Source organism: Chinchilla lanigera, unplaced genomic scaffold, assembly GCF_000276665.1.
Source record: "Chinchilla lanigera isolate Chin_1 unplaced genomic scaffold, ChiLan1.0 scaffold00065, whole genome shotgun sequence".
Lineage (NCBI taxonomy): Eukaryota > Metazoa > Chordata > Mammalia > Rodentia > Chinchillidae > Chinchilla > Chinchilla lanigera.
In genome coordinates, this window is record NW_004955466.1 from 7,998,340 (window position 1) to 8,026,032 (window position 27,693).

The 27,693-nt window shown below is 35.7% G+C and overlaps 1 protein-coding gene across 1 annotated transcript; it reads right to left on the minus strand.

Annotated features, from left to right (window-relative positions):
- Window positions 1-1,971: 1,971 nt before the first annotated feature.
- On the minus strand, window positions 1,972-24,158 carry Hif1a (hypoxia inducible factor 1, alpha subunit (basic helix-loop-helix transcription factor); the record flags this gene model as incomplete). The annotated part of the gene is made up of 14 exons (XM_013521981.1): window positions 1,972-3,555; window positions 4,019-4,145; window positions 4,777-4,885; window positions 7,375-7,811; window positions 7,938-8,060; window positions 10,239-10,525; window positions 11,340-11,560; window positions 13,033-13,180; window positions 14,251-14,357; window positions 18,019-18,221; window positions 18,996-19,108; window positions 22,907-22,991; window positions 23,076-23,221; window positions 23,873-24,158. Coding segments are annotated over 14 exons (2,544 nt in total), but the record flags the coding sequence as incomplete, so codon positions are not given.
- Window positions 24,159-27,693: the final 3,535 nt, after the last annotated feature.

Here is a 27,693-nt window from a genome sequence, read left to right on the forward strand (position 1 = left end):
TGAAAAGGTGATTGTGCAGTTATACAAACTTAACCGTTTACTATGCCGTTAAAGTCTAGTAGCTCAGAGACCCATAGGTACATTCAGAGCCTTTTATAGTGCGGGTCCCTGGCATACACTACCACCCTTACCTGGCAGTTAATGTCTCCGTAGTTGGCGGTCTGAGTCCCTATTTCAAACTGAAAACCCACCGACCAGCTCTTCAAAAACCTTCATTCCTTGTCGTTTATGTCCTTGCCTTAGGATATCCCCTCAATGTCCTGGGTAGTCTCACTACTTTCAAGTGACACCCATCCTGTTTTGTCACCTCCATTGCTTTCACTTGCTGAACAGGTAACATCAGGGAAACGAGGTTTTACTAAGCAGCTAGTGCTGCACTGTGGGACTTTGGACTCACTGATGGCCAGCTCAAAAGCTCTGAACCTTAGGCAACTCTCCAAGACTTTCAAGCGTACAAAATGAAATACAAAGCCAGTTCACGGGGAAAGGGTGTTGACACTGAGATAATAGGCCAGCTTCTCAGCACAAAGTCTAGTATGTACTACTGAACAGATGTCAGGCTTTTTTAACGTTTAATCTGTGAACACTGAATCTCGCAGTGGTAGTCTCGCTGTTTTCAGTTCTAAGCTTAACAGTTGCTTTGAACAAATGAACAAAATATGCTAAGCATCTCTGCTATACATTCTGTAGGGTGAAAGTAATACTAGCCATTCATTCATTGCAGCACCAGTGAAGAGGGAAGTTAAGCACACACTGGGAAGAGGAATACAGACCACCACAGCCATTACAGAATTACAGGGCAGCGTTACACTCCTTGGCTAAAGGCATAGATTTGTGGTGGTGCCCTTTACTGGGAAGTCTGGAATGGCTTTAAAGCAAGTCTGGACTTGTTTTCTGAGGGATAGAGCAGTTGGTACTTGTTTTTTTTCCCCTGATGTTCTGTCCTGCAATATGGGTTTCCCTTCTAAGTCACTGCTCTCTTAAGTCATTTCCCAGTCTCCTGGCCATTACATAATCTGGTCATTCACTCATATTTGAAAACTATACACAAATAATCTGGTCATTCACTAATATTTGAAAACTATACACAAACTTTGTTTTCATCCGAAGCTAACTGGCTAATAAGCATGATTTTTATTTTGTAACCCAGTACTAGTAAGCAACTACTTTATTCTGTAGATGTCACCTCTAGAAGTATCTGTTACTAAATGTGGAAGTACTTTGATATTATGCCCCCAAAGTTTTAGATTGAAAATTTAGTATTGTTTTGTTCCAAAATTTTCAGGTGATCATGTTCATCCTAGGATATCCATCCTATGAGATCTGCAGCTTAGTTTGTATTGTTCAGTGTATATACCTCAATATAACCTAAGGCTGTGGTACTACCTGTGTAATTTATCCCTAAAATTTGTCTGGGGCCAGGGATGTGGCTCAGTGGTAGAGTGCTTGCTCATACATACAAGGCCCTGGGTTTGATTCCTAGCCATCACCACCACCACAAAAAAAAAAAAAAGTTTTTGCTACCTCTAAGGGCAAAGATTCACTGTAGTTTTTCCATTTTTAATTTCTGTATCTTCATTATATAGTGTGTGGTGTTTTTTTTAAAGTATGTGTGCTGCCAAAGCAAGCAATGATTTTTTAAAAAATGAGAATGGAAAAGAAATACAGCTGTCTTTAAAAAAACAGGAGAAATACAATAAAGCTCTTTCAATTTCTTTTAAAAAATATACTATCAAAACAAAACAAAAAAGGCTTTTGCTAAGTTTAATGTTGCCAGAAGACCTAAGTTAAATCTTTTGTTTGCCACTTACTACCTTCAGGGATTGGGCAAAATCATTTCAAGCCTAAATTGTTTCATCTGTTAATGCGAATAGATTAAAATCTTAAGAGGTACTTCTTCCCTTAGGATATTATGTGATTATATTGTTCATGATCTACTTCACTCATCCCATTCACACTAAAAATAATCAATTCTTGTTTTATGCTTTAATAGGCTCATAAATTTATAAATGACAAGTATCTTTTCTAAAAACATACTCTTTACAATGTGTATCATGTTTTTATCATTTAACATGACATTTAGGAACAGCATACATTAAGGTGATGCCAATAAGAGAAACGTAGAAATGTACAACGTGATTTTCATAAAGTACTTAAATTGTTGGGAAACAACTTTTATGAGGTGATATTTAAACTATAAAAGCTGATCAAAGGGGGCCTGGTCCACAGAAGATGTTTATTTGATGTAACAAAACAATACAGTTAGTGTTAGACCCAACCACAAAGAGCAAAGGAATGAAAAATTTGTACAATGTACACAGAAAAAACAAGATGTTTACTATAACAACTATATACTCCTAAAATAATGCTTCTAAAATTACTCAATTATTGAAATCTATAGGAAAAAAGGATGTTAATAGCGACAAAGTGCATAAAACCAAACATTGTATTTTGAGCAAATTAACATACTAGGCGATTTTACTAACAATGCATGATTTTTTGTTTACAGTCTGCTCAAAATATCTTTATACCAACAGGGTGGGCAGAACATTGAGGTTTAATATCAAGTACACAATATTAGCATAAACTTTCACAACTACATAGAGTATTGTTTTCTTTTTGAGCTGGCAAAGTAACTACAGAAACATCAGATGATTTCTCTGAATTGAGAATTTTATCCAAATAAATGCCATTTACCTTCCAGATATATGCATATCTTTCTACATCCTGTAAATGGCTTTCCCATTTAAATAAACCATACAGCATTTAAGAATCATTATTATAAGATTAACAATGTCATGTTCTAGGTTTAACAATTTCATAGGCCAAAAAAAATTTCCTCTTAAAAACTAGTTTTATAAATGCAGAATATATTGCATGAGTAACTGCTGGTACGTATTTTTTAAGAAAATATATTGTGCAATTGTGGCTACCATATACTGCTGGCAAAGCATTATTGTTTATGTAAAATGTGAAAAAAATGAGTAAAAATTTTTTCAACTGCCTATGATCATGATGAAAGGTTACTGCCTTCTTAAAAAATTATATTGGCTTCTTATTAAAAATAATTCAATAAGGGACAGATTCCCTAGCCAAAAATAAATAAATAAAAAGGTGCATTTTTAAATGCCACTACTGCAATACAATGGTTTAAACACCGAAGAACTGTGAAAATGTGCTGTGATCTCGCATTAAAGAACATATTAAAAAAGAGCATTAATGTAAATTAAGTAGAAAGGGGGTCAAAACTGAACTATCCGCGTCGGTGCAGTGTTGTAGCCAGGCTTCTAAAATTAGGTATAGAAAATATAAATAGACTGCTTTAAGTAATGAGCCACCAGTGTCCAAAGGGGAGGAAAAACAAAAACCCAAACAAATAAAAGGAATGAGATTATGAGAATGCTCAGTTAACTTGATCCAAAGCTCTGAGTAATTCTTCACCCTGCAGTAGGTTTCTGCTGCCTTGTATAGGAGCATTAACTTCACAATCGTAACTGGTCAGCTGTGGTAATCCACTTTCGTCCATTGATTGCCCCAACAGTCTACAGGCTAAATCTGAAAAACAAAGAGACACGTAAGTATTCATCAAATTTACTAAACACCCACTCTCTGCTCGGTATTGGGGAAAATAAAGTGAACTTTACAGAGTGTTTTTAGAATGTGGGGCAGAAACCAGACAGCTATGTCAACAGTAGGTACAATCAAGTGTTACTGATGCTGTCAGAAATGTTTACAGGAGACAATGAAGGCACAAAGTCATAAATTAACTTTAAATAAAGTTTCAACTTTTATCAATATTGACAGCACATAGATATAGATATAAGAGAATTACTAAAAATCAAAGTCCTATCTTGACATATCAATTTCTGTATTATGGCCAGTAGATAAATGCTTCTTTTCTTTTTCACCTTGCTAAGAACCAAAAATCACTCTCACTTGGGGTAAAGCTCTTACCCAAAGGATGTATCACATTATAACTGTCCTTGTGATGTTCAAAGGAGAGAAAGAATAAACTAACCAGAGGGTATTAAAATAATTGTCTTTTGCTCCATTCCACTCTGTTCACTGGATTTGCATCCTTTTACACGTTTCCAAGAAAGTGATGTAGTAGCTGCACGGTCATCTGGTTGCTGAAATAATGTCCCCTAGAAAGAGTAAAGTTATTTCAAGTTTACTACGCTAAATTTTTTAATTAAAAACTTTGCAATCAGTATAAGTTTAAAAGCCATACTGCCCTAAATTATTATTATTTTTTGAGATAGGGTCTTGTTATGCAGCTCAGGCTGGTCTTGAACTCCCTATGTGGTGCACTCTTCCTCAGCCTCCCAAGTGCTGAGATTACAGACATGTGCCACCATGCCCAACTCCTAAATTTTTAATTCTTTCTCTTGCCATCCACTATTGCTACAAATACTTTGCAGTTATTTGCATCTGAAAATATCAGTGTGGATTACAGCAGCACTGACATAGCCTAAGAGTGGTTCTGTTAAAATAAGGAAAAAATAACATAAAGGGAAAACAATGAGACTAGTAGTGATTCTGAGAGTGGTGCAACAGATCTTCACTTTTCCTTCAAAATATATATACACTGTTCGGAATTTTTACACCAAGAATCTATCCATTACATGTATGTTTAAGAAATAGTGTATACAAAGTGAAAAAGTCTAATGTATAACTGATGAAAATATAACTTCTGTATTTCAAGAAGTAAGAAATTACCTATACATAACTTGGAAATAGCACATTACCGTAGAAAAGTAACAATCTCAAACTTACAATTCCTACTGCTTGAAAAAGCGAACCATCATGTTCTATTTTTCTCTTTCTCTGAGCATTCTGCAAAGCTTGTATCTTTGGATTTAGTTCTTCCTCAGGAATGGTATTTCTAGAAAAGAAAAAAAATTCTAGATTAAAATATGGTTAATTATAGTTTTAAAATATAACCAATGACCTCTCTTAAACAAACTGTGTAATGCTTTAGTTTCCAACATTCAGGAATGTAGCATTAAATATACAAAAGAACTCTCCTGACTGCTAATTTATCACTTTTTTTTTGGTACTGGGAATCGAACCCAGGACCGTGAGGTTGCCAGACAGCCACTCATGCCACTGAGCTACATCCCTGGGCCTAATTTATCACTTTTAAGCAAAAGCTTTTTTAAAAATTTCTTTTAGTGCTTGGGATCAAACCTAAGACCTCTGGTATTCTGGCCAAATGTGTGACCTCTGAACTACATCCCTCGTCCCAAAGTTCAGTTTTTTTAAAGAGAAAATTTTCTCACCGTGCATATCCCTATTTTATAAAACAGAACCAAATGGAACTAAACTGACATTACTGAAGGTCAAAAAGAATTTATCAGCTACAATACAGTGATATTCTTGGGACTGCAGAAATACACAGTTTCACATTTGTATGCTGCTCTCAGTTTACAAAAGATTTTACGTCTATTAGTCCATTTTAACACCACCCCAGTTCCCTGAGATAGGTATGTCACACCCATTTTATAATCGAGGAACCTAAGGCCTGCCACCTAACTTGCTCAAACATTCCCGTACCCGTCATCTTCTCACCATGCTAACTTTGCCCTTAATATTAATCTCTATCAAAGCTCAGCTCTCTGTATTTAAATTAATATTAAAAAGTGAAGAACTGGGATAAATGGTCAAAGTACATCAATTTTGTTATCTATTCTGGCTTTTCAGGAACCCCTTATGTCATAATGATCCCTTGCTCTATTTCAGATAGTTGAGAATACCAAGTAAGTGATATATTACTCTAACGCCTCCCCTATTATGTATTTTTGTTTTGTTTTAAAAAATTTTTCTGAAATCTTAGTCTATAGGCAGGTAGGTTTTTGATTTATTTATTTATTTTTGGTGCTACCTGGGATTAAATCTGGATCTTGTACATGCTACATAAGTGCTATACTACTAGGACAGGTACCCAGCCAAGGTTTCTAAATTCTTATATATTATCTTTATGAGCTATAACTCAGTCTGTCATGTTAATATTATCTTACTAGTGGTACTTTTAGTGGTTTATTTTTAATCCTTGACCTAAAGCTGGAAGTCTTTTGGTTTAATATAGCACTTTGATTTTGCAAATAATTACTTAGAAAGGCATGGGGGGATCCTCTGCATATTTTTAAAGTTCTCTCAAAAGTGTCTAGTATATGCTTTATTGAAATTAATATTACAAAACTGCTAAAAAGTGACCTGATATTAGACACTGGTTTTGACAAGTAAAATCCAACAACAGTTGTTCAGTAAACTGAATTATCTCATCCTTTGCAGCTAATAGTAAACTGTAGATTACAGGTCAGTCACAAGCATTTACTGAACAAGTACTTCACATCAGGTATTGAGCTAAATATTATTATCACTACAGTGGTCAAGTCCATTGCTGTAGTGGAGCCCAGGGTCTAAAGTCAGCCAATGATAATAGTAATGTGTAAAGCCCCAAGATTTATTTCCTAGGGCAAGAAAAAGGCAGGCCTTTCCCAGCACCTAGGTCAAGGCACTGGTGCAGGTCAGCGGAAGACAACCATGCGCTCTAGTTTTGGCAGTGTTTCTCTCCTATGCTGTTGATAGCTGGCTCAGTCTAGGCACTGTACAGAAGGACTCATTTCTGTCATAACTCTAAAACCTCTCAGCCTCAAATTTAAAATGCCAAATCCCATTACATATTATATATGGAAACTGTAACTTAAAAATTGGGTCATGCCCAAAGATTTAGTCAAAAATTACTTCATGCCATAAAAGCAATGTCCTAAGTTTTGCTACAATTCTTGGTATAGGCCTAGGAAAGCCCAGCTAACCTACAATGCAACTAATGTTGTACAAATATGTAATGAAAAATTGTAAAAGCAACTTTAAAAGCAATAAGTATACACAACAAAATTTAAAAGAAGGCTTGTAAATATCCATATTCAATACTGAGGATTTAAAACTCATTGGGCTCATTTTAGAAAGAACCCTTAAGTTGGAAGGCTTTTTTACAGGTAAGCTCAAGAAGAGCTCCCAGAGATGGGAGCATCTGTAAGAGTACTGAGAACAACTAGTCTCGCAGTGTACCTGGGCCAGTTATTAAATATTCACAGAACTTACAGGCTGGATTTTACTCTTAAAGGTGTTAGAAGACTCTTACATTCTTTCTATGTTGAGATAGGTGATATGAGTATTTTAAAGAAAATCAATATACAGGTAGTTTAGTATAATTTTTGAATGCTTCTTTTGAATTCAGATTTGGGATATTAATTTCATGTTCCTTAATGCTTTAGCATATAAGCAGAAAGACTGCTATGTGTTTAGAAATCGTATAACATCATACTTGCTAAAACAGAAGAAAAGAACTATAATGTTATGTATAAATACCTTTGACTCAAACTAACAGGAACCACATTAGGACTTCTTGGATGAGATTTTTCTGTCTGTTCTATGACTCCTTTCCCTGCTCTGTTTGGTGAGGCTGTCCGACTTTGAGTACTGCTGTATGGTGGTGATGTGGTGGCATGAGTAGTTTCTTTAGGTAGGTGGGTAGGAGGTGGAGATACAATTAGTATTTGAATGTCTTCCATACTGTCTTTTGCCACTGTTTTTAATTCCTCAGTGGTGGGCGTGGTAGTGTTGGCAGTGGGGGTGGTAATGGCAGGTTCTTGCATTTGAGTCTGCTGGAATACTGTAGTTGTGCTCACACTTTGGGGACTTGCAGAACTGCTTTCTAACGGTGACAGCTGATCAAAAGAGCGTAACTGGAAATCATCATCCATCGGGATGTAGGGTGCCAACATCTCCAAGTCTAAGTCATTGTCCTGTAAGACAACAAATATGTGAATTTTTACAAAAATGGCCACATCTTGTTAAAGAAAAACAAATGAAACCCAGTCACTTCACACTAAACATTAATAAAATTTAATACAAAATAAACTATCATATACCTGAGTTGAAAATGGATTTTTTGCTTCCGTATCTTCAGCAAAAAGTTTCTCTACCAATTCCAACTTGAATACATTAACCATATCACTATCCACATCAAAACAATATTCACTGGGACTGTTAGGCTGTAAAAGGAATTAAATGTGTTTACTTTTCCCTGAAGAAAGCTCTAATCCACGTGTTATTTTAGTTACTGAAATTTTCAAACCAGATGTCATAAAACATACCAACATGTCTCATTTACTAAATTTTGCCAAAATAATACATAAAATTGTATTTTTTGGGGGGGGGGCAGTGTGGTCTCACTATGTGGTTAGTCCAGGCTGGATTTGAACTTAGAGTGTTCCTCCTGTTTCATCCTCCCAAGGGCTGGGATTATAGGCATGAACCACCATGACCAGCAAAGAATTTTTTTTTTAATTTTTAAAAAATTTTTTCTGTGAGTCTTTTTTGTCCTGTATTTTTAATGTTGTTGTATGCAGGGTTTTTTGTTGTTTTTTTTTGTGTGTGTATGGTGCTGGGGATTGAACCCAGGGCCTTGTGGTATGCAAGGCAAGAGCTCTACCACTGAGCCACATCCCCAACCCCGGTCAACAATTTGTATTTCTGAGCTTAGACTGGTAACTAATTTTACCAATATGCATACTTTTCACTGTATATAATGTAACACCACTTATGAAGTTAAGATTAAAAGACATTTACCTGCTTATTAAGGATAGAATTTATGTAATAATTCAAGTCCCAAGTCCAGTAATGGAATCTAATTTGGCTAATTAACTAGATGATATATTCACTGGAATCTACCCTTGTATGGTGAAGGAATACTTATTGTGATCTACCTAAATATCTCACAGCTACTCTAAGGGATGAGAACAGAGACTTCAGTTCTTTCACCTGTATATACTCTGGTGACTATACTAATATTTTAGGAGTTCTGGCCAAGAATTACAAACAAAAAACTATAGCTATGTATTTTAAGTGGAAAATTTTATTTCCCTCAAACTAATATTTTTTTGTTAGATTTAGTTTTGTTAAAAGACAAAGGGAAACATTTTTGTGCTAGGCAAACTAAGTAAAGGATATATTTTCCAGAAAGTTGTTATCAAATATCCTCTCAGCTTGCCAGTTTAAACGAATAAATATATGTAAGATTATTTACCACTCATCAAGACTTACTTGTGTGCTGTTTTAAGTTATACTGTTCAACCCAAGTTACCCTGCTCTGGAGCAATTTTAGTGGTAGAAAGCTCTGAAGTTAAGTCTTCTAGATTGAGAAATACAGCCATACGTGCTGCCACTAGTGCTGGACCAGTTTTGTTTTGTTTTTTTTTGGTTTTTTGAGACAAAGGTCTCACTATGTATCCCACGCTGGCCTCAAACTCATGATCCTCCTGCCTCAGTCTCTCAAATTTGGGTTACAAGCATGCACCAAGATAGACATCAAGAGAGATCTAGAATTTTCAAAGTAACTATTCTGTGTAATACTGGTATTTTCATGTTACACTTACCCAGTATCTCAACAGAGATGAAGCTGGACTAAACTGAGTAAAGAATTTACAAGGTACTTTCCCATTTCAGTTTTGCTAATAATACACCTTCACCACTAGACAATTCTTCAGTTCAAAGGAGTAATAGATATAAGGCTGGAACTATCCTGAGTATGCAAAGGAGTGTTTTCTGTGGATGTTGTAATTTGTCTTTCTTGTCTTACTGACATAAATACGTGGAGAAATAACTTAAATTTTAGTTTTCAGTTTTTTATTAGGCCAGTCACTTCCCATGTTCTTATCTTTGGGACTAAATCATATGCTACGTTCTATATAAAACTAGGCTTCGTGTTGTATGCCTGTAATCTCAGTACTCAGGAGGCTGAGGCAGATAAATCACAGCAAGTTTGAGGCCAACCCAGGCTACACAGGTGAGTTCAGTACATCCTGAATTACAAAGTAAGACCCTATCTCAATGCCAACCCCCACCACAAGTGTTATAAAATTAGCACACATTAACACATAGTCCAAATTAAAGTTTGAATCAAATTTACAAATGTATTTTGAATGTTAAAATCTGAAAGTTGTCCTTTTTTCTTTTTGGAAATACTGGGGATTGAATCCAGGACCTTGATTCTAAACTAATATCCTTGGCCCCTTTTAAATTTTTTATTTTAAAAGAGACAGAGTCTTGGTAAATTGCATAGGCAGGGCTTGAAGTTCTAATCCCCCGTCTTAGCTATCCAGGATGCTGGGATTATAGGCGAGTGCCATCATGCCCAGCAAACTGTCCTTCTATTATGTCATGACACCTACCTCAGGTGAACTTTGTCTAGTGCTCCCATCAGAAGGACTGGCTGGTTGATCTTGAATCTGGGGCATAGTAAAAGAAAGTTCCAGTGACTCTGCATTTGGTTCTAATTTTAATGCAACTTCTTGATTGAGTGCAGGGTCAGTACTACTCCGAAGTGGCTTTGGAGATTCAGAAGCAGGTAATGGAGACATTGCCAAATTTATATTCTGCAATTTTTCACTGGACGAGGGGAACATTACATCATTATACAATGGAACTTCCTCAAGTTGTTGGTCATCAGTTTCTGTGTCTACAGGAAAAAAGATTATAGTCAATCTAAAGAATGTAAGAATTTTAACATATACATAGATTTGTTCCTTATTAAAAAAGTTTTGCCTAATTCATTCAAGCACAAAGATGTTAACAACTCTTCCTTAATCATAAAGTTAATAGATATTATGGTATAATAATTCTGTTATTTTTTCAACCCATTACTTACCCATCCTGTTAATCTAAATGGCAGAAAAGGGGGCTGGGGATTTAGCTCAGCGGCACAGTGCTTGCCTGGCAAGCACAAGGCCATGAGTTCGATTCCCAGTACCGGAAGAAAAAAACAAAAACAAAAACAAAATAATAAACGGCAGAAAAGCTCTGTAATTTCAACCTATTTTTATACTTAAAAATCTAACCAAGTTTTAGTTTTCATTTTCAGTATCTATATTATAGTATGACTGCTTATTTATCCTCTAATGCAGTTACACTTATATCAACCTAATAAATTGTGTAGGATATAGAAATTGCACAGTAGCTGGGGAAAATTAACTTCAGGAAGAAGAAATACATTAAGGATCTTTGAAGAAAGATTCCTAACTATATAAAAAAAAAACAGGAATGCTAAGAAATTTCCTTTTTTTTTTTTTGGTACCGGGAATTGAATTCACGACCTTGCGCTTGCCAGGCAGGCGCTTGTGCCTGCGAGCTATATCCCCAGCCCTTGGAATGCTAAGAAATTATAGGGACAAAAAATGTTTAAGCAAATACTTCCAAACAAAAAAAGTCACAGTAAATTACAGCTGAATGTAGCAACAGGCACAGTTTAGAAGATTAATAAAACAGAAACCCACCATTGCTGCTAAAGTCTAAAGATATGATTGTGTCTCCAGCAGCTGGGGCCAGCAAAGTTAAAGCATCGGGTTCCTTCTTAAGCTTATCAAAGAGACTACTTGTATCTTCTGATTCAACTTTGGTGAACAGCTGAGTTATTTTCATATCTGAAGATTCAACTGGCTTGAGGACACATTCTGTTTGTTGAAGGGAGAAAATCAAGTCATGCTGAATAATACCACTGTCAAAAAAAAGAAAGATTAGTAATTCTTAATGGAGCTCTTTACACAGGGCGAAGAGTACTATAAAATGACCTTATCACAAATTCTGCTTTATGAAAAGAACATTTTAATATTCCTTCATATGCCATTATTTCTCACACAGTCACGCTTAGCATTTTCAAATAAAATAAAACGAACGGTAAAGACCTAATAAAATTCACAGCAATTGACTAATTCCAACTTAAAACTTCAAATACCATTTTGGAAAGAGCAGTGGTGACAAACAGTTTAGATAAAATGACCATACCTTTTCTAAAAGGGATGCCATTATTTCTTTCCTGTATGAAAATGATACAGTGATGCCACTTATAAGAGCACAAGAAAGATGAACAGCTCCAGCCTCATGCAAATTCAATGTAATTTTATTACTTTAGTTAACATTTGAAGTGTTCACTATGTGACGTGAACTGAGGATGCAAAGATTAAAGTACTCAGTCCCTCATCTTCAAGAAGCTTATAACCCACTGTGAAAACAGAAGGGCTAAGAAAATACACTGCAATCATTGCTAAAATGAAGAAGGCTTGCTACACAGAAAAGGCTTACAAGCAGAAACTTGGGCTCAGTAGCATTTGTTTGACAAGTACGATAAAGGAAGAAAAGAACTTTCTAAGGATGATGTCAGAAGTGGCAAGAATAAAAACAAGTGACCAAAGTCTTTCTAAGAGGGGTGACCACAGATTTTGAAGGGCGGAAGGTATGAAAGCAAGGGAGTATGATGACAAGAAATGACGCTCTCCAAGTAGGCAAAGGCACCTTTGAAAAAATTCTAAACAAAATGAAATGAGCTCTCCATACTAGAAAGCTCAGCCTGATGGATGAACTAGAGTGTTCTAGCATGTAGAAGCTATATTGAGTGGTAGTGGCACCTATGGAAATAGAGCAAATGAAAGATTAAGGTGCCTGTAATAGTCATGAACCAATGACTAAGAGAAGGTTCAAGACTATAACAAAAGCCTGTATCTCTCATTTACAAGTAATCTCAGATTTTTCATTTAATCATCATTATAATCTTTTGAGATTATAATGCCACCTACACAAATGAAATCAGGAGGAGACTTTTCCATAGTCATGGAGCTAAACAGTGACAGAATTATGACATGTAACTATTCCAAGGCTAGTATTTTCCCTACTGCCTCAAAACAATAAATACCTAGGGCTGTATTAGTAAAGCAAACTAATCTGTAGAGCAGGTATTTTTTCAAGGTCTTTAAAAATAACAGTGAAACTGTATAGATGGACAACTACTAATCCTTTTTTAAAGGAATTACTGTGGAATAGCTGACTTGGAAACCTAAGCTATGGTGTTGAAAAAATCGTAATTCTGTAGGAAAAAGAAATTTAGTTAATGTCTATAATCTCTCTTCCTACAAGAGTACCCCAAAAGAGTTACTACTGTACTTGCTCCTCGAAATGTTTATTTCCCCAGCTTACCTCACAACGTAATTTACACACACAATGCATTGTGGTTGAGAGTTCTTGGTGTTGTATATGACAGTTGCTTGAGTTTCAACCCAGACATATCCACCTCTTTTGGCAAGCATCCTGTACTGTCCTGTGGTGACCTGTCCTTTAGTAAACACTAGAAATTAAAATGAAAAAGAATCAGAGAAAATAACTGATTTTTTAATCAAATGAACAGATTAAATGTGGATCACTGTTTAAGTGGAGAAATATTTAATAGACTCAGTTGTAATTATTCAACTTAAGAAAGCCAAAAATAAACCTCATAAATCTTTTTCTCCCAATCCTCACTTCAAATAAAAGGAATGAGAGACAGCAGTAACTGAAATTCCTTTACTGACTTATAGGAAAATGTCACACTAGAGAATGATTAATGCTTAATGTCAGGGACATTCAAGAAAATAGTACTACCATTTATTAAATTCCTGCTGTAATTTCCAGAGAACCAAAGAACACCTAAAAAGTTGTTAACTGCTATAAACTGATGCCATATTGCAGTCTTTCAGCAATCTGGGCAACCTAAATTAATTACTGATTTAGGAGAAAGTACTAAATAAATCAAAATTATGCTGTGATTATTAGTATTAAGGCTGGGACTACAGACTCAAGCTAACTCTGCAAATAAAGGCTAATTATATTAATCCAATGACATTCAGGTATCCCCAATCACATCTAGAAGTCATATTTTGGTACAGATTAGACAGGCAAATGAGGAATTCCAAAATTTAATTTACCCTGAGATCTCAATACTCATTTGAATAAACTTCAGAATCGTATCATATGCCAAGGGTATTATACGTAGATGATGTTGATCACCTTCACATTCACTGATTCCCTGAACAAATTATTTTCTGATGCCTTCTATGTACCACACACCAATCTGAATACTTAGGTATGGATTCTGAAAATGATGCTATTAAATACTGTATAATATTTGATTTTGAAGTCACTGAACTTAAAATTCCTCCTATAGGGAAGTTTTATATATTATTAAGTGATTCTGCTTATATTGATATTTGTTTTAACAAGTACAAAACAAAGATGGAATGATTAAAATCCCTTATGAAGAAGGCTATTGACATATTTAGTCTAGAAAGACTCATCAACTTTAGCCAGAAGTTAAATGTACAAATAGTAGATTGTAAGACTTAAACAACTAAAATATCTATGATTTCGTCCTATACTTACTGTCATGGTGAGTTTTGGTCAGATGATCAGAATCCAAAGCATGGTAATATTCATAAATGGACCGGCCCAGAAGCTCTTCTGGCTCATACCCCATCAATTCAGTAATTCTGTTTAACAGCAACAATACATATATATTTAAAAAAAGAGTAACAGATAAACAAGGAAGAGTATTTATAAATATGTATGAAGTACTGCAAAATTAAATGACAGAAATTGTAAAGGGACGATCAAGTCCTTACCATTATTTCCTATACAACCAAATTCTTTATAGGACAATTTTAGGCCCTCACTTCAGAGAACCAGCATCTATTTACATTTCAGTGTCATCAACCAAACAGTATCTACACTAAAAAGAAAGTAAAGGAATAGCTCTCCTAATGGCTTTAGAAGATGTACTTTTCCTGAAGTTTTTGAACTTTGTTATATGAAATTATGGACATTTTAGGTGAAACAATGATACAAAACTGAAAGTGGGCTGAAAACTAATTCACTTATCCCACCTGGTTTCCTGGCAGTTCCTTACTCTTTGTATCCAGTCAGGAACATTTCATGGGAAAGACAACCCATGTCATGAGGAAAAGGAAGGTGTCTTTTTAGTGCCATGCTAAATAGAAATATTCTGTTTAAATATTCTGTTCTAGAGCCTTGCCAGTAACACAATATGAGTTAAGTTTTTACATTTCTCAGCCATTAGATTTCAAAGGACTTTCTTACTGAGGTGTAAGTAGAGGTTACATATTGTGCTGTGTCTAACAAACAAAATACTTAATTACTGAAAGGATAGAAGCAGGATATCCTTGCTATTAATAAAAGCATAAAAGTAACATTGCTTGTGTTGATACACTTTAAGGCCAAATATGCTTCAGTAGTTTAAAAAAGGGATATCCCAAAACACAGCAACACTAGGTGGCAGCATTACAAAGAAAAACATTCTTTTTAAATAATTCTGCATGTGTTCCTGCATGTGTATGTGCTGCCGAAGCGAGCACGTGTTCCTGCATGTGAACGGTTTCTGGACATCAAATCTAAAACCTTATACATGCCAGGCATATGCTCTACCACTGAGTTACATCCTCAGCCTTAAAAATATTTTTAATTGTTCTACTCCTATCCATGAAAAAGATTGGTAGGGTGAGGGACATGTTATAGGAGATACAAGTTTAATATAAAAGAGAGCTAAAGAGAAGGCAAAACCACTTCAGGAAAATGTTATATTATAAACAAAGATAAGACAAATTGCTTACTATGGTGTAGACAATAAAGAGTGACATTAGTGGGGGCAAGAAGAGAGAGATGATACTGGAAAAGTAGGCAGGAAGATCAGATTAATGAGGGTTATATACATTGTCCTAGAAGATTTAATCAGATCTTGATTGGTGCTTCTCAATTTGAGGTATTTCAAGATACTCCAAGAAGTCAAAATGTAACAGTAGACAGCTTTCTTAGAAGGTCAGTTTTATTTATACTAGAAGAAGCAAGGAAAAGCCAATTTAACTTTGGAGAATTGCCTAATTTATTAATTTGTACCAAATGGGAAGCAGGACCCAGAAAATTTAATAAAAAATACTTGTAATGGACTAAAAAAACCTAAAGCAACCATGCGGCTTATCATTCATTCCCTGTATACATCAAGAAGTGGAACTGTTGATCTTCATTTCTATTTTATTGCCCTGACTGCTCAGATAAATGTGAATGATAAGTGGACATAACTCAGTAAAATATGTATCTCTGGGGTATTTTGTATGTTAGCAATTTTGTATGTTAGATTTTTCTTAAAACCGAACAAACTATTTCCCATGTCTTGGCTCCCAGGGGTAAAAGATGTGGAAAGTTCTTAAAAGAGCTCCAGTCATGATCACTGCGCTGTGTCTGACGGAACCAGAGGAGGATGCCATTATCTTTCTCATCTTTGCTCTATCACTTTCCTTCTTCCCCAGCTTACTCCTATGCTTTATTTTCAAAACAAAAGCTCAAATTTTTATAAAATAATTCCTTAAAATATGACGGGTATCTCTGTTCCATCATATATTCACATGAAAACTGGTAATATTACAATACTATAAAATAGTTCTTTTTTTCTCTCTTCATTTTCTTAAGTTGACACCAGTGGTGAGGTTAGTATCTGTGAATTCCTCACCACAATTCACCACAGGTACTAAGTATTCAACAAACTCCTTCAGTTCTCACAACAGCTTTTGAAGTACCACTCTTATTTTATAAATAAGAAATGTGAGTTTTACAACAGTTAGGTACCAGAGCTGCAAGCTAAGACTGGAAAATAAGATTATGTGATTCCAAAGCCAGTGCTCTGTCAACATTTCTTTGTCCAAAGGGTGAGGAATTATAGCTAAGTGCTTACAATAATTGGTCTTCCCATAGTCTTCAGTCAAACCCATAGGTAGGTATTTTTAAAGATGAAGAAACTGATGATCAAAGCTAAGAATTCATGTGTTGAAGATCATTTGGATATAGGTCGCACAGACAGAATTTAGTAGTCTGGAGAATCTATACCTTTAACCACTATTCATACAGCCTTCCAATAAATAAAAAAGGAACAAGCAATATAACAGTAGAATAAATACTATGACAGAGTATTTACAAGGAACAGTACAGTTTCTTCATGAGGGAATAAGGAAAGCTACAGAAAGGTATGTTAGATGTGGAAAAAAATAAAAACATCAGTGCAGATTGGTTAAGTATGTGCAAATGAACTGGACATTAAAACACCAAACATATGGAGCTGTCTGGCTGTAGGATGTTGGGTGCCACATTAGAATGGATGGCCTCTCCTCTTGATTAACTTGGTGAACTGGGCAGGGCCAAATGGTAAACATCCATATTGATAACAGGAAGTTCAGTATTTATTGTGTAGGTCTGTTTTTCTTTCAGCCCTTTAAAATATACATTCTTAATTATGATGTACCAAAATATACACTAATGAAAAACCACTTTGTCCTACCTCTATTATTTTTATAATCAAAGGTTTTTTCTATGTGATGATAAAGGGAAGCAACTGAGCCATTTTCAACATACTCTGATCTGAACATAAGAAAGTCTACTTTTGGGCACTCTGAATGAAACAGTAGAAGGGTTCACATCTACAGAGAGAAATGTGGCTGACCTATGGCAACAGTCCAGGCCAAAGTAACAGTGGCAGGAGTACAAGGGTAGAAAAGAGGAAATGGGCCAAGAGATAAATGCAACCAGTGAATCTGTAAGATTTCTGAGACCAACTGAATATAGATGAAGGTGTCAACAGAGGCATATTAACAGTGATAGACATTACAGAAAGAAAAGAACAGTGATGTAATTCAGTAAAGAAATATTTGGTGTATGATACAGAAGCATTAACTATCCAGACAAAAGTATCTGGTCAGCAATTACAGAGAAGGTGCTACAAAAATAAATTTGGGAAATGCAGTAGAAATTATGGGTACAGTTGAAGGTGCTCCATGAAAAAATGTAACATGAAGATAAAAGAAGCAAATGTGATATCTGGTGTATAAACAGAACTGTTTCTTTCCCCTTCACTTTACATAAGTAAAAGTCTAAAGAAAAACCTCATCTTTTTGTATAGCACCCTGTGAAGTGTTCATAGTATATAGTAAGTGTTCAATAAATATGCCTAAATTTAAAGTTAATTTAACGTTTTTTTTGGCTTCAGAATATATCATTCTATTTGCTTAGTAAAAACATACAATTTACCATTGAGTCTTTACTACAGTTAGAATAATTAAGAATTCCAATTATATTTTATAACTCATTTACCTTTCATCACAATAAGAAAATTTCATATCCAGGCTGTGTCTACTGAGAAAAGTCTTGCTATCTAGAGGAATCTCAATATTGGATGGATGAGGAATAGGTTCACAAATCAGCACCAAGCAGGTCATCGGTGGTTTCTTATATCCACACTGAGGTTGATTACTGTTGGTATCATATACATGAATATGGCCTGTGCAGTGAAGTACCTGTGTATGAGTAACAAAACAGCAATTATTTCTTAAAGTTATACTACAAAAAATGAAAATGCAGAGCTAAGGAGTTGAGCCCGACATGGCAAGTAAGCTTTGACAAATTTACTGTCATTAGTGAATTAAAAACATTTATGAAAATCAACAATTTTTTCTCATGAGACTACCCTTAGATTACCCTTTAAAAAACTTTTTCCCCTTGAATAGGTCTGGGCTGCTTTTCATATGGTGATTGCAGCTAGATGGTTATATCTTGCTCTGATGACTACACTGAGCAAAGAAAGGACAGTGATAAATAAAAAGTTAAACTATAAGGACCCAAACTGTGGAAGGCAGCAAGCCCACTGATTAAGTTAACCTGGTACAATAATCTTACCACTCACATAGATGTAAGTTTGTGCTTCAAAATGGCAAACTACTATGGATTTGCAAGAGTACACACAAATCAGCTACATATGCAAACATTACATCTTGCAAACAAGTGCTGGGATTATAGCTCAATGGCACAGTGCCTGCCTCGCAAGTGCAAGGTCCTGAGTTTGATTCCTGGTACCCAAAAACTAAATAAAATTTAAAAAACAAAAAATCTGCAAACAAGAGAGGAATTGCACACATATTTTCTGCTCATAATTCTAAAGCTCTTTTAATATTACCAATGTCTACAGCAGTGATGACAAATCAATGATACAAACAGTGCACTGTATGTATGCCATGTAGATGTATAAATTTATCTGTAAATTAAGTAAGTGCATCATCATAAATCATTATTACCTTCCATGTTGCAGACTTTATGTTCATCGTTCGCCCCCGGCTGGTTAGGGTACACTTCATTCTGAGAAAAAAGCTTCGTTGTGTGTTTTGTTCTTTACCCTTTTTCACAGGCCCTAATGAAAGCAGGAAATATAGTTTAAAAACATAACTAAATATACAACTTTGTTATAATGAGGGTAGCAAAGTACCCAGCACCATACACTGTTAAATTTAAAGTCTTAGCAGGAACACAGCAATTCAGATTCCTTTCACCTACTGCAACACATCCATTCAAGAGGTCTGATACACTCCACTAACAGTGTTTCTAAGAATGCAGCGATTCCCTGAGTTGGCCGAGGAAAATCCATATTTAGGATAATAATTAATGATTTAAAAATAGTAAGCTTGGTCAAACTATAAGGAAATGTGAAGAAGGTGTAAGCTTGACCTACGTCCATCAGTGTACAAGGATACCCCTAAAAATAACTTTGGTAAATTTTTTCTGTCCTTTACCTGACGTGATTAGCTTAAGCAACAATGTGTGTATAGAGAGATTAAAATACCAACATTATTTTAATGGCAACCAGCATTTTTATATACCTGATTTTTCTTGAAATCATGAAGCAGGCTGTTTTGCTACTATGAAAAAAATAAAGCAGAAAGGATGACACATCAAAGTTACAGAAAAAGGGGCTGGGAATGTAGCAGACTGTATAGGTGCTGGGTAGTGCACTTGCCTAACATGCCTTAAGGCCCTGGGTTCAACCCCTAGTGTTGGGGGGAAAAAGTGTTACAAAAATAAAGTCAAGTCTAGTCATTCCCGTTCTAAATCTCTTAACTAAAAAATGAGACTACACTCAGGTGACTTTATCTAGCATATGGTATCTTGATTTATCTTCATTGGTCAATCTGATTCACATATAAAACAAATATAAAAATATTCAGTACTCAGGACCTGGATAGAAAGAGGAGTAGAAAGAGGAATAATTAGATATACTGCTTTCTTAAAGAAGTTAGACATGTAGTAGACGCAGTATAACTCAGAACAAGTACTCAAGACCAATAAAAATACTTTAAAGAAAGACTAGTGGATAATGTCTATTCAAGGAGAATCAACAAGGCCTTCTCAGAAAAACATTAGAATTTCAGTAAGTAGAGATGGATTACAAGGGTATTCCAGCAGAAGGAAGAGAATGAAAAACACAGAGGGAGAAAAAAAGTAGGAGGTGTATGGGAAAAAACAGATAGTACAGCTTACCAGCAATATAAAGTACATGCAGAAGACTGATAAGACAAATTTAGAAACAAAGGCTAGGCTAGGGTTACTACTATGGAGGGCACTGGATGCCCAAGTGAGGAGTTCAGCCTAAATATATAACATGACACTTGTTAAAATAGTTTGAATTAGGAAGCACAACTGGGAATTTAAACATTAACTTGGCAGCAATATATATTACATATAATGTTAGAATGTGAACACAAGATACTAACTGAGGGACTGAGGCAGTGTTAAGTGGTAGAAGTGGAAAGAAAGATGGCCCAACAAATGGTAGAATCTATAAAACTTATAAAGTGATAGAAACAAAGGGCAAGAGAAATCAAAACAAGATCTGGAAAATTTAAGGCTGATATACTGAAAAAACTGTCAAGTGGAAAAGAGGCAAGAGAATAAGCTGAACGCCAGGCATGGTTAGCTAAAAATGCTAGAATCTTGAGAAAGATGAGTTCTAGCTCATACTCACTCACTATAGAACTGGGAAAGTTGTGGCAGTCGTGGTGCTCATGCAAGTTATTTGGCTTTCATTAAATAAGGACGGAATCTGCCTTCCTAGAAGCATCAAGAATGGATTTTAAAAAGATGCCATAGAAACTATGCTGGTCTTGACCACATAGGTGTGTGGGGTGGGTGTGGTGACTTTGGTGGTGGCACTGGAGATGTACATGCAAACTGCCGGAGGTGTTTTCAGACCTTCAAAATCTAAGCTTGAATTAAATCATCTTTGGAAATCCAGGGCCTTTGACTAGGTGCAGGCAAATAAATTTAAAAACCAAGAACACTGAAAAATACTACCATTTTTTGATAGAAAAATATTTTAAAAGAACTACATTTTGAGTGCTCCAAAATAGGTCATATTTTATGATTTTTGAAATCTAAAGCATCTTTTTAGACATTAAATAAAAGAACAGGGTTATTTGTAATATAAATACACCACTGGCTCTTAGTGTATCATTAAAATGTGATGCTTTGCAACACTCTCTTGTTTCTAAAAGTGAAAAATCTACGTTTTTTAAATTTCCCAACAAAACATCAAAAATTAACTACATTAGGAATGACTTCAAAAATATTTCTGTGCTTTATGAAAGTACATTCGGTTCAAAACATACATTTAAATATTAAATAGGCTATATGTGATTTAGAAAAACACATTAACCTCATTACCAAATCAAAACAAGATGTTCTGATATTTATCCATTTATAATCTTGCCTCAGGGAAGCTCTTAGCAGTCAATACAAACTTCAGGTCTGAAGGCCAGACACCATACACTGTATTCAGCAACATGTATTAACAACCTACTCAGGTCATTGCTCAGAGCACATTTACCTATTTTTTATATAGAATTCTAAAAAGTATGCATTTTTTTCCAATTTCACAGTGAGAACAATACATAAAATTAAAAAGCAAGAGTACGATCTTACTAATGGTTTTTAAAATGCAGTAGAATGCAGTGAGAGTTTAAGAACACAAGAAGAGATATGAAATACCAAGTGTGGATGCTGAAGCCAGTCTATGTGAGTTCGGATCAAGCTCTGCCATTTGCTAACCAAGTAATACAGGACAGGTTACTCAGTGACTCAGTAAAATAGGAATTGGAACAGTAACTTCACAGGGTTTTGTGAACAATACAGAACTTAAAGATACAACAGGAAGAAAGTGGTGTCCTAACACCCAATATTCTCTCAATAGAGGTTAACTGTTATTACAAGTGAGATAAAAAGGGAAACTTTAAAAAACATTTCTGAAACAAATGTATATACTTAAACTGGAGGGTGGCAAAGATACTGCAAAGTATAGGAAATTTTCATTTGATAACTTTTAGGATTACGATCAGTATATTCAATGTTAGAAGGTACAACTATGAAAAAGCTTTAATTGTTTAGTTTTTTTGTTTTTTGTTTGTGTCTTTTTGAGAGAGGGTCTTGCTATGTAGTTCAGGCTGACCTTGAACTCACTTTGTAGCCGAGGCTGGTCTTGAACTTGCAACTATCCTTCTACCTCAACCTCCCAAAGTGGTGGGACTACAGGCATGCACCACCACGCCCGGCTCTAATTGTTTAGTTTTTATAAGTAAGAGGTACTTTTAAAAAATCTTGGAATATTTTATCATTTGTAATGAATTATTTCTCAGAATTACAATTTTTACTGTCTTTGTTAATGTGTGAGCATTCATAATGCTGTTATAGTCTGTAATCTAATTACAGTTTCAAATTATTGAAAACATACTGCAAAGTCAAAGCAATTATTCTGCTCTTGAAATTTTGGTTCTCTTTTTTTTTTTCTTGAGAGAAAAAAGGCCTTGAAAAAGCCTGGACCCAAACTACCACCTCAGCTTCACAAACTATCTAAAATTCTATTATCTGCTATTTATGTTATGACTTCTGCTTTCTTGATGTATTTTAATTTAGAACTCTCTTGGCCTTGATTTTTATTTATTTTGCCATTCATTTTATCTATGTGAGTGTCTATGATTATTTAGGTAGATGCTAGACATTTTTGGGTGTTTTTATGAAATTTCTGAAAAGTAGAATAGTCTTAAAATTAACTGTAAAATGACATTTTGCCTTACATTAGTACAGTAACAAAATTTTACAAATTATTAGTAGTATCTGATTAAGTAAAACCCCATCACATTAAATCAAATAGACTTCTCACCATTTCTGTGTGTAAGCATTTCTTTCATTTCCTCATGGTCACATGGATGAGTAAAATCAAACACACTGTGTCCAGTTAGTTCAAACTGTAAATATATTTTAAAAAATTAGATCTATATCATAAAATCATCAAATCATCAAGAAGGGCTTTTAATATGTGGACATGTTACCTGAGTTAACCCCATGTACTTGTTCACATTATCAGAAATGTAAATCATGTCACCGTCATCGGTAAGCACCATAACAAAGCCATCCAGGGCCTTCAAATAAAAGCAGTTCATCTGTGCCTTCATTTCATCTTCAATATCTAGATCACCTAAAAAGGCACAAGAGGTAGAAAGTAATTAAGATGTTATGCTGAAGTGATGTAATGTTTAGATGTTTGTATAAAGTTTTCCCTGATATCCTTTAATCTACAGCATCTACTTTTCTGTGTATTTTATTATTTTGTTTTGTTTTTTCGTCTTTTTGAAACAGAGTCTCACCATGCAGTTCAGGCTGGTCTGAACTCACTTTCTGTATCCCAGGTTGGTCTTGAACTTGCAATGATCCTCCTGCCTCAGCCTCCCAGGTGCTGGGATTACCGGCACGCGCCACCACGCCCGGCTCTTCTGTATATTTTAATTTCTCCCCGTCACTCATGTTAACACAGAATAGTCAAAACCAGTGTTGGGAAGACTAAAATTAGATTTTACCAGCTAGCTGCTTTTCATAATTATTAAAACAATGCAACCAGGCAAATTATTGAAAAACAAAAGGATTGAGTTTTGATTGAAAGGTACGTGGAGGAGGAAAAGGGGTCCGGGAATTTCTGAATGAAACTTTCAAAAAAGGATAATAAAAAGGATGTCATATTAAAAAAAAAAAAAACAAAACCCAAAGTATGGTGACCACCAGCTAAAAATAATTTTTAATCATTTTCAATTTCTAATTTTCAGGCCTATTATGCTCATATAAAACAACTTACCAGCATCCAGAAGTTTTCTCACACGCAGATAACTGATGGTGAGCCTCATAACGGAAGCCTTATCAAGATGTGAGCTCACGTTATGGGGAAGTGGCAACTGATGAGCAAGCTCGTAAAAAACTTCAGACTCTTTGCTTCGCCGAGATCTGGCAGCATCTCTAGACTTTTCTTTTCGACGCTCAGAACTTATCCTACTTAACAGAAAAAAAAAGAAAAAGGGACCAAAAAATGTATATGTTAGTTTGTTGAATAAAATTAATTTTACATTTTTTTGCTTACCACACAATTATAAGTCATGTAATTAATTATGAGACTTGTCAATAAACATTTTTATACAGATGGCTATACGAATTTTGAATTACTGCAAAACTAATCTAAGATCAAGTTTTAAACCTGTCCAGCCAGGAGCAGTAGCACAACACTTACAATCCCAGCTATAGTAAGGCCCTGATTTATGAATAATCAAGTTGCAAACTTCCACAGACACAAATGGACCTCCTGTTATGAACATTCATAGAGGCAAACAAGTCATGTAAGTAGCTCATGTGTCTGCCGGACACTGTCACAGTTGCGCTACTGTGTGCTTAGTGTACATTACAATAGTGTACAGTAGTACAGTCCTCACTCAGAGCCCAGATGTCCAGAAGCAAGAGAAAAAGTGGTGATATAGAGGGGACTGCTAGGAAGTGCAATGCAGTCTGTGTCAAACCGTTTTAAGACTCACTTTTGGAATGGAACTCATTCATAAGTCAGGGACTTACTGTACTTGGAAAGCTGAAGCAGGATCCCAGGTATGAAGCCATCTGGGCAAGTTGGTGAAACCCTGCCTCAAAGTAAAACTGAAAAGGGGGCAAGGACATAGCTCAGTGGTAAAGCACTTGCCCAGCATATCCAATGCACTGGCCCAGCATCACAAACACAAAAACCTGCCCAAAGCAGATGTTTCTTATTCCCTGGTATGTCAAATTGGATTTTTCTAAAAAACAAACAAAACCAACAAAAAAACAGAAAAACACATTAAATAACCTACATACCAAGGGTGTCATTCAAAAGTAGCTTCAACATAGAAAAGCCATGATTAGAGATACGACCTAAAGTGGTAAATATAGTCACTTGAAAATAGGAGCACACAGAACAGTAACTGTTGAATAGTAACAGCTATACACTGATTTGTGATACAGGTTTGTTTGAGCCTATTATTTTTCTACCTTCTACCCTGCCAAGTGAACAATACTGACCATAAGCTATTTACATTAGCTGTAATAAACTACTGTTTTGAGGCTGCCCGCTTCCTTAGCAGCCCCTTATCTAATACTGGCATAATATGGTACCAAATAAATGCAGGAGTAATGGAAGGCAAGAAGATGTGGGACAATATCAACAATTTCAAGGAATAGGTTAGCAAACATAATAAAGGTGACAATACAATGATACATCTTTAAGGAACTCTTTCAACAGTGAAGTCAGTCAGATTTGCATCATGCCTGACTACTCAGTAACATCTGGTCCTTTGACCCAGTTGAAGGCAAAGCTAAATCTGGCTGTCCTTAGCTGCCTCCTAAGTAATTATTGTTTATTAAAGCCTCCAGTGAACCAAATACTACCCTGTATTAGGTGTCTAGTTCTCTCATAACGACCCGTAAGTAGGCTAAATAGTACCACTGTTTTAAGAATGTGGATCCTAGGACTCTGCAGCTTAAAAACAGCAATTTCACATCAAACAGGATTTGCATACAGGTATTTTAGGTTTTTGCTTTTTCACAGTTCTATCTCTTAATAGAGACTGCTACCTCTACTCAGCTGACCTTGGTGTCTCAACTCAAGCCTGTTAATCAGTTTTTTACTGAATAGTGAAAATAGTTCTTACAATTCATTGAGCATTTAGCAGTATAACAGAGTTATTTCACTTAATCCTCAATATATTCTACATCTCTGCCTCAACCCTTTTAAGTGATCTGTAAAGCTGAAAAGTATAATCACAAAAGCAATCTTCTTCAGTAATGGTTTTCTGAATACATGGTTTTGCTATGTTGTATAAAAACATGAAAATACCGAACAACTGCATTTTGACAAGTGATACTATGATTTCAGCACTTATTAATAACATAAATGTTTATTATAGTAACAAATTTCATTTCAAGCACCTATAGCAACTTAACTTGAGAACATTAAGATTTAAGGTGGGCTATGAAAAAAATCACTTGTAAGTATTTTTTTTTTTTTTTTTTTTTTGAAAGACAGGGCCTCCTATGTAGTTCAGGCTGGCTGAAACTCCTGCTGATCCTCCTACCTCAGACTCCCAAGTGCTGGGAGTACAGGTATGCACCACCATGCCTGGCTCAGTACTTATCTATAAAACTCAGGATTTTCATGATAAAACCAATTGGACACTTGAGGGTACACAAAAATGAAACAATGTCAACAGTCTGCATTTTGCATTTGTATTTTTTAGGTCCCTTAGAACTGCCTCATTGTTCCCACTGATAACGTTTTCAATTTGAATTTAAAACTAAACATAATAAAGCTTTTCTTTAACTTCCTAAGTACTTTTGTTGTTGTTGTTTGTTTTTAGAGACAGGGTATCACTATGTAATTCAGGCTGGCCTCGAACTTGTAGTGATCCTCCTGCCTCAGCCTCCCAAGTGCTGTGATTACAGGCATGTGCCAATATGCCTGGCTAATAAAAGTTTTTAAAAACTATTTTAACATACTAGAGTTTGAGATAACATCCCTGGGGCTCACAGCAAGTGGAAATGCAGTGGGTCCCTATGGGCCCTACTATGTGCTGTTTCCTTCACATTCTCTCCTCTTAAACTGGTGGGTAAGAGACAATGCACTGGGAAACACTGCTATCTAGTTCAAGTAAGGCCATAAAAAGAAAGTGATGACCAATGATCTTTTGATAAATCTAGGTATTAGTCAAATGCTCCAGTTAGTACAGGCATTTAGAATTTTATATGCAACTTGAATCAGACTGTCCTCTTTTGTCTGAACTACTCAACCAATCTAGGCTACTGACAAAGACTAACCACATGAAATACTTGATTAAAAAAAAGGTATGCTTTCACCACCCTCCACATACATGGAGCTTTATATAAAGAAAAGGGTCTAATAAATTCAGGAGAAAAAGACATAAAATACGGCAGAGAAATCCTTAAATTTCTAGATGCTGTATGGGCCTCTAAGAGGATGGCAGTCACACACTGTTGGGGGTACCAGAAGCAAGACAGTGCAGCCACTCTGGGGCACTAGAAAGCAGACAGGAAAGCAAAGTGCACAGCCTCCAGGGGAATGTAGAACCAACAGCTGTGGCTGCCACAATGCTCCTCAGTCCATTGGCAGAATGGGATCCTAATTACCCACAACGTGAGAGTACTTGTTTTAAGAATGGAAGGCTACCTCCCAGGTGGATGGAGAAATTTGAAGACGATAGGACTGCAATCCCCAAGATAGTAGTAGCTCCAGCATTTGTCAGAAAATTTCATCAGTACATCTGTAATCCCAGCACTAAGGAGGCTGAGGCAAGAGGATCCTTGCGAGTATGAGACCAGCTTGGGCCAGAAAGTGAGCTCAAGGCCAGCCTGAACTGCATAGCGAGACCCTGTCTCAAAAAGACCAAAAAAAAAAAAAAAAAGTTTCATCAGGACACCCATATGGGCCAGAGGACAGCTTTTGAGACCACCATGGGTCAACATTTCTATGTCCCACGGTTCTCCAGCATAGCTCAAGTAGTGTGTGAACAATGTGAAATATGAGCCCATAGTAACCCAAGTCAAAGACCCAAGACAGTGCCTGGGGTGCAGAGTGTTGGGGGAAGCCAC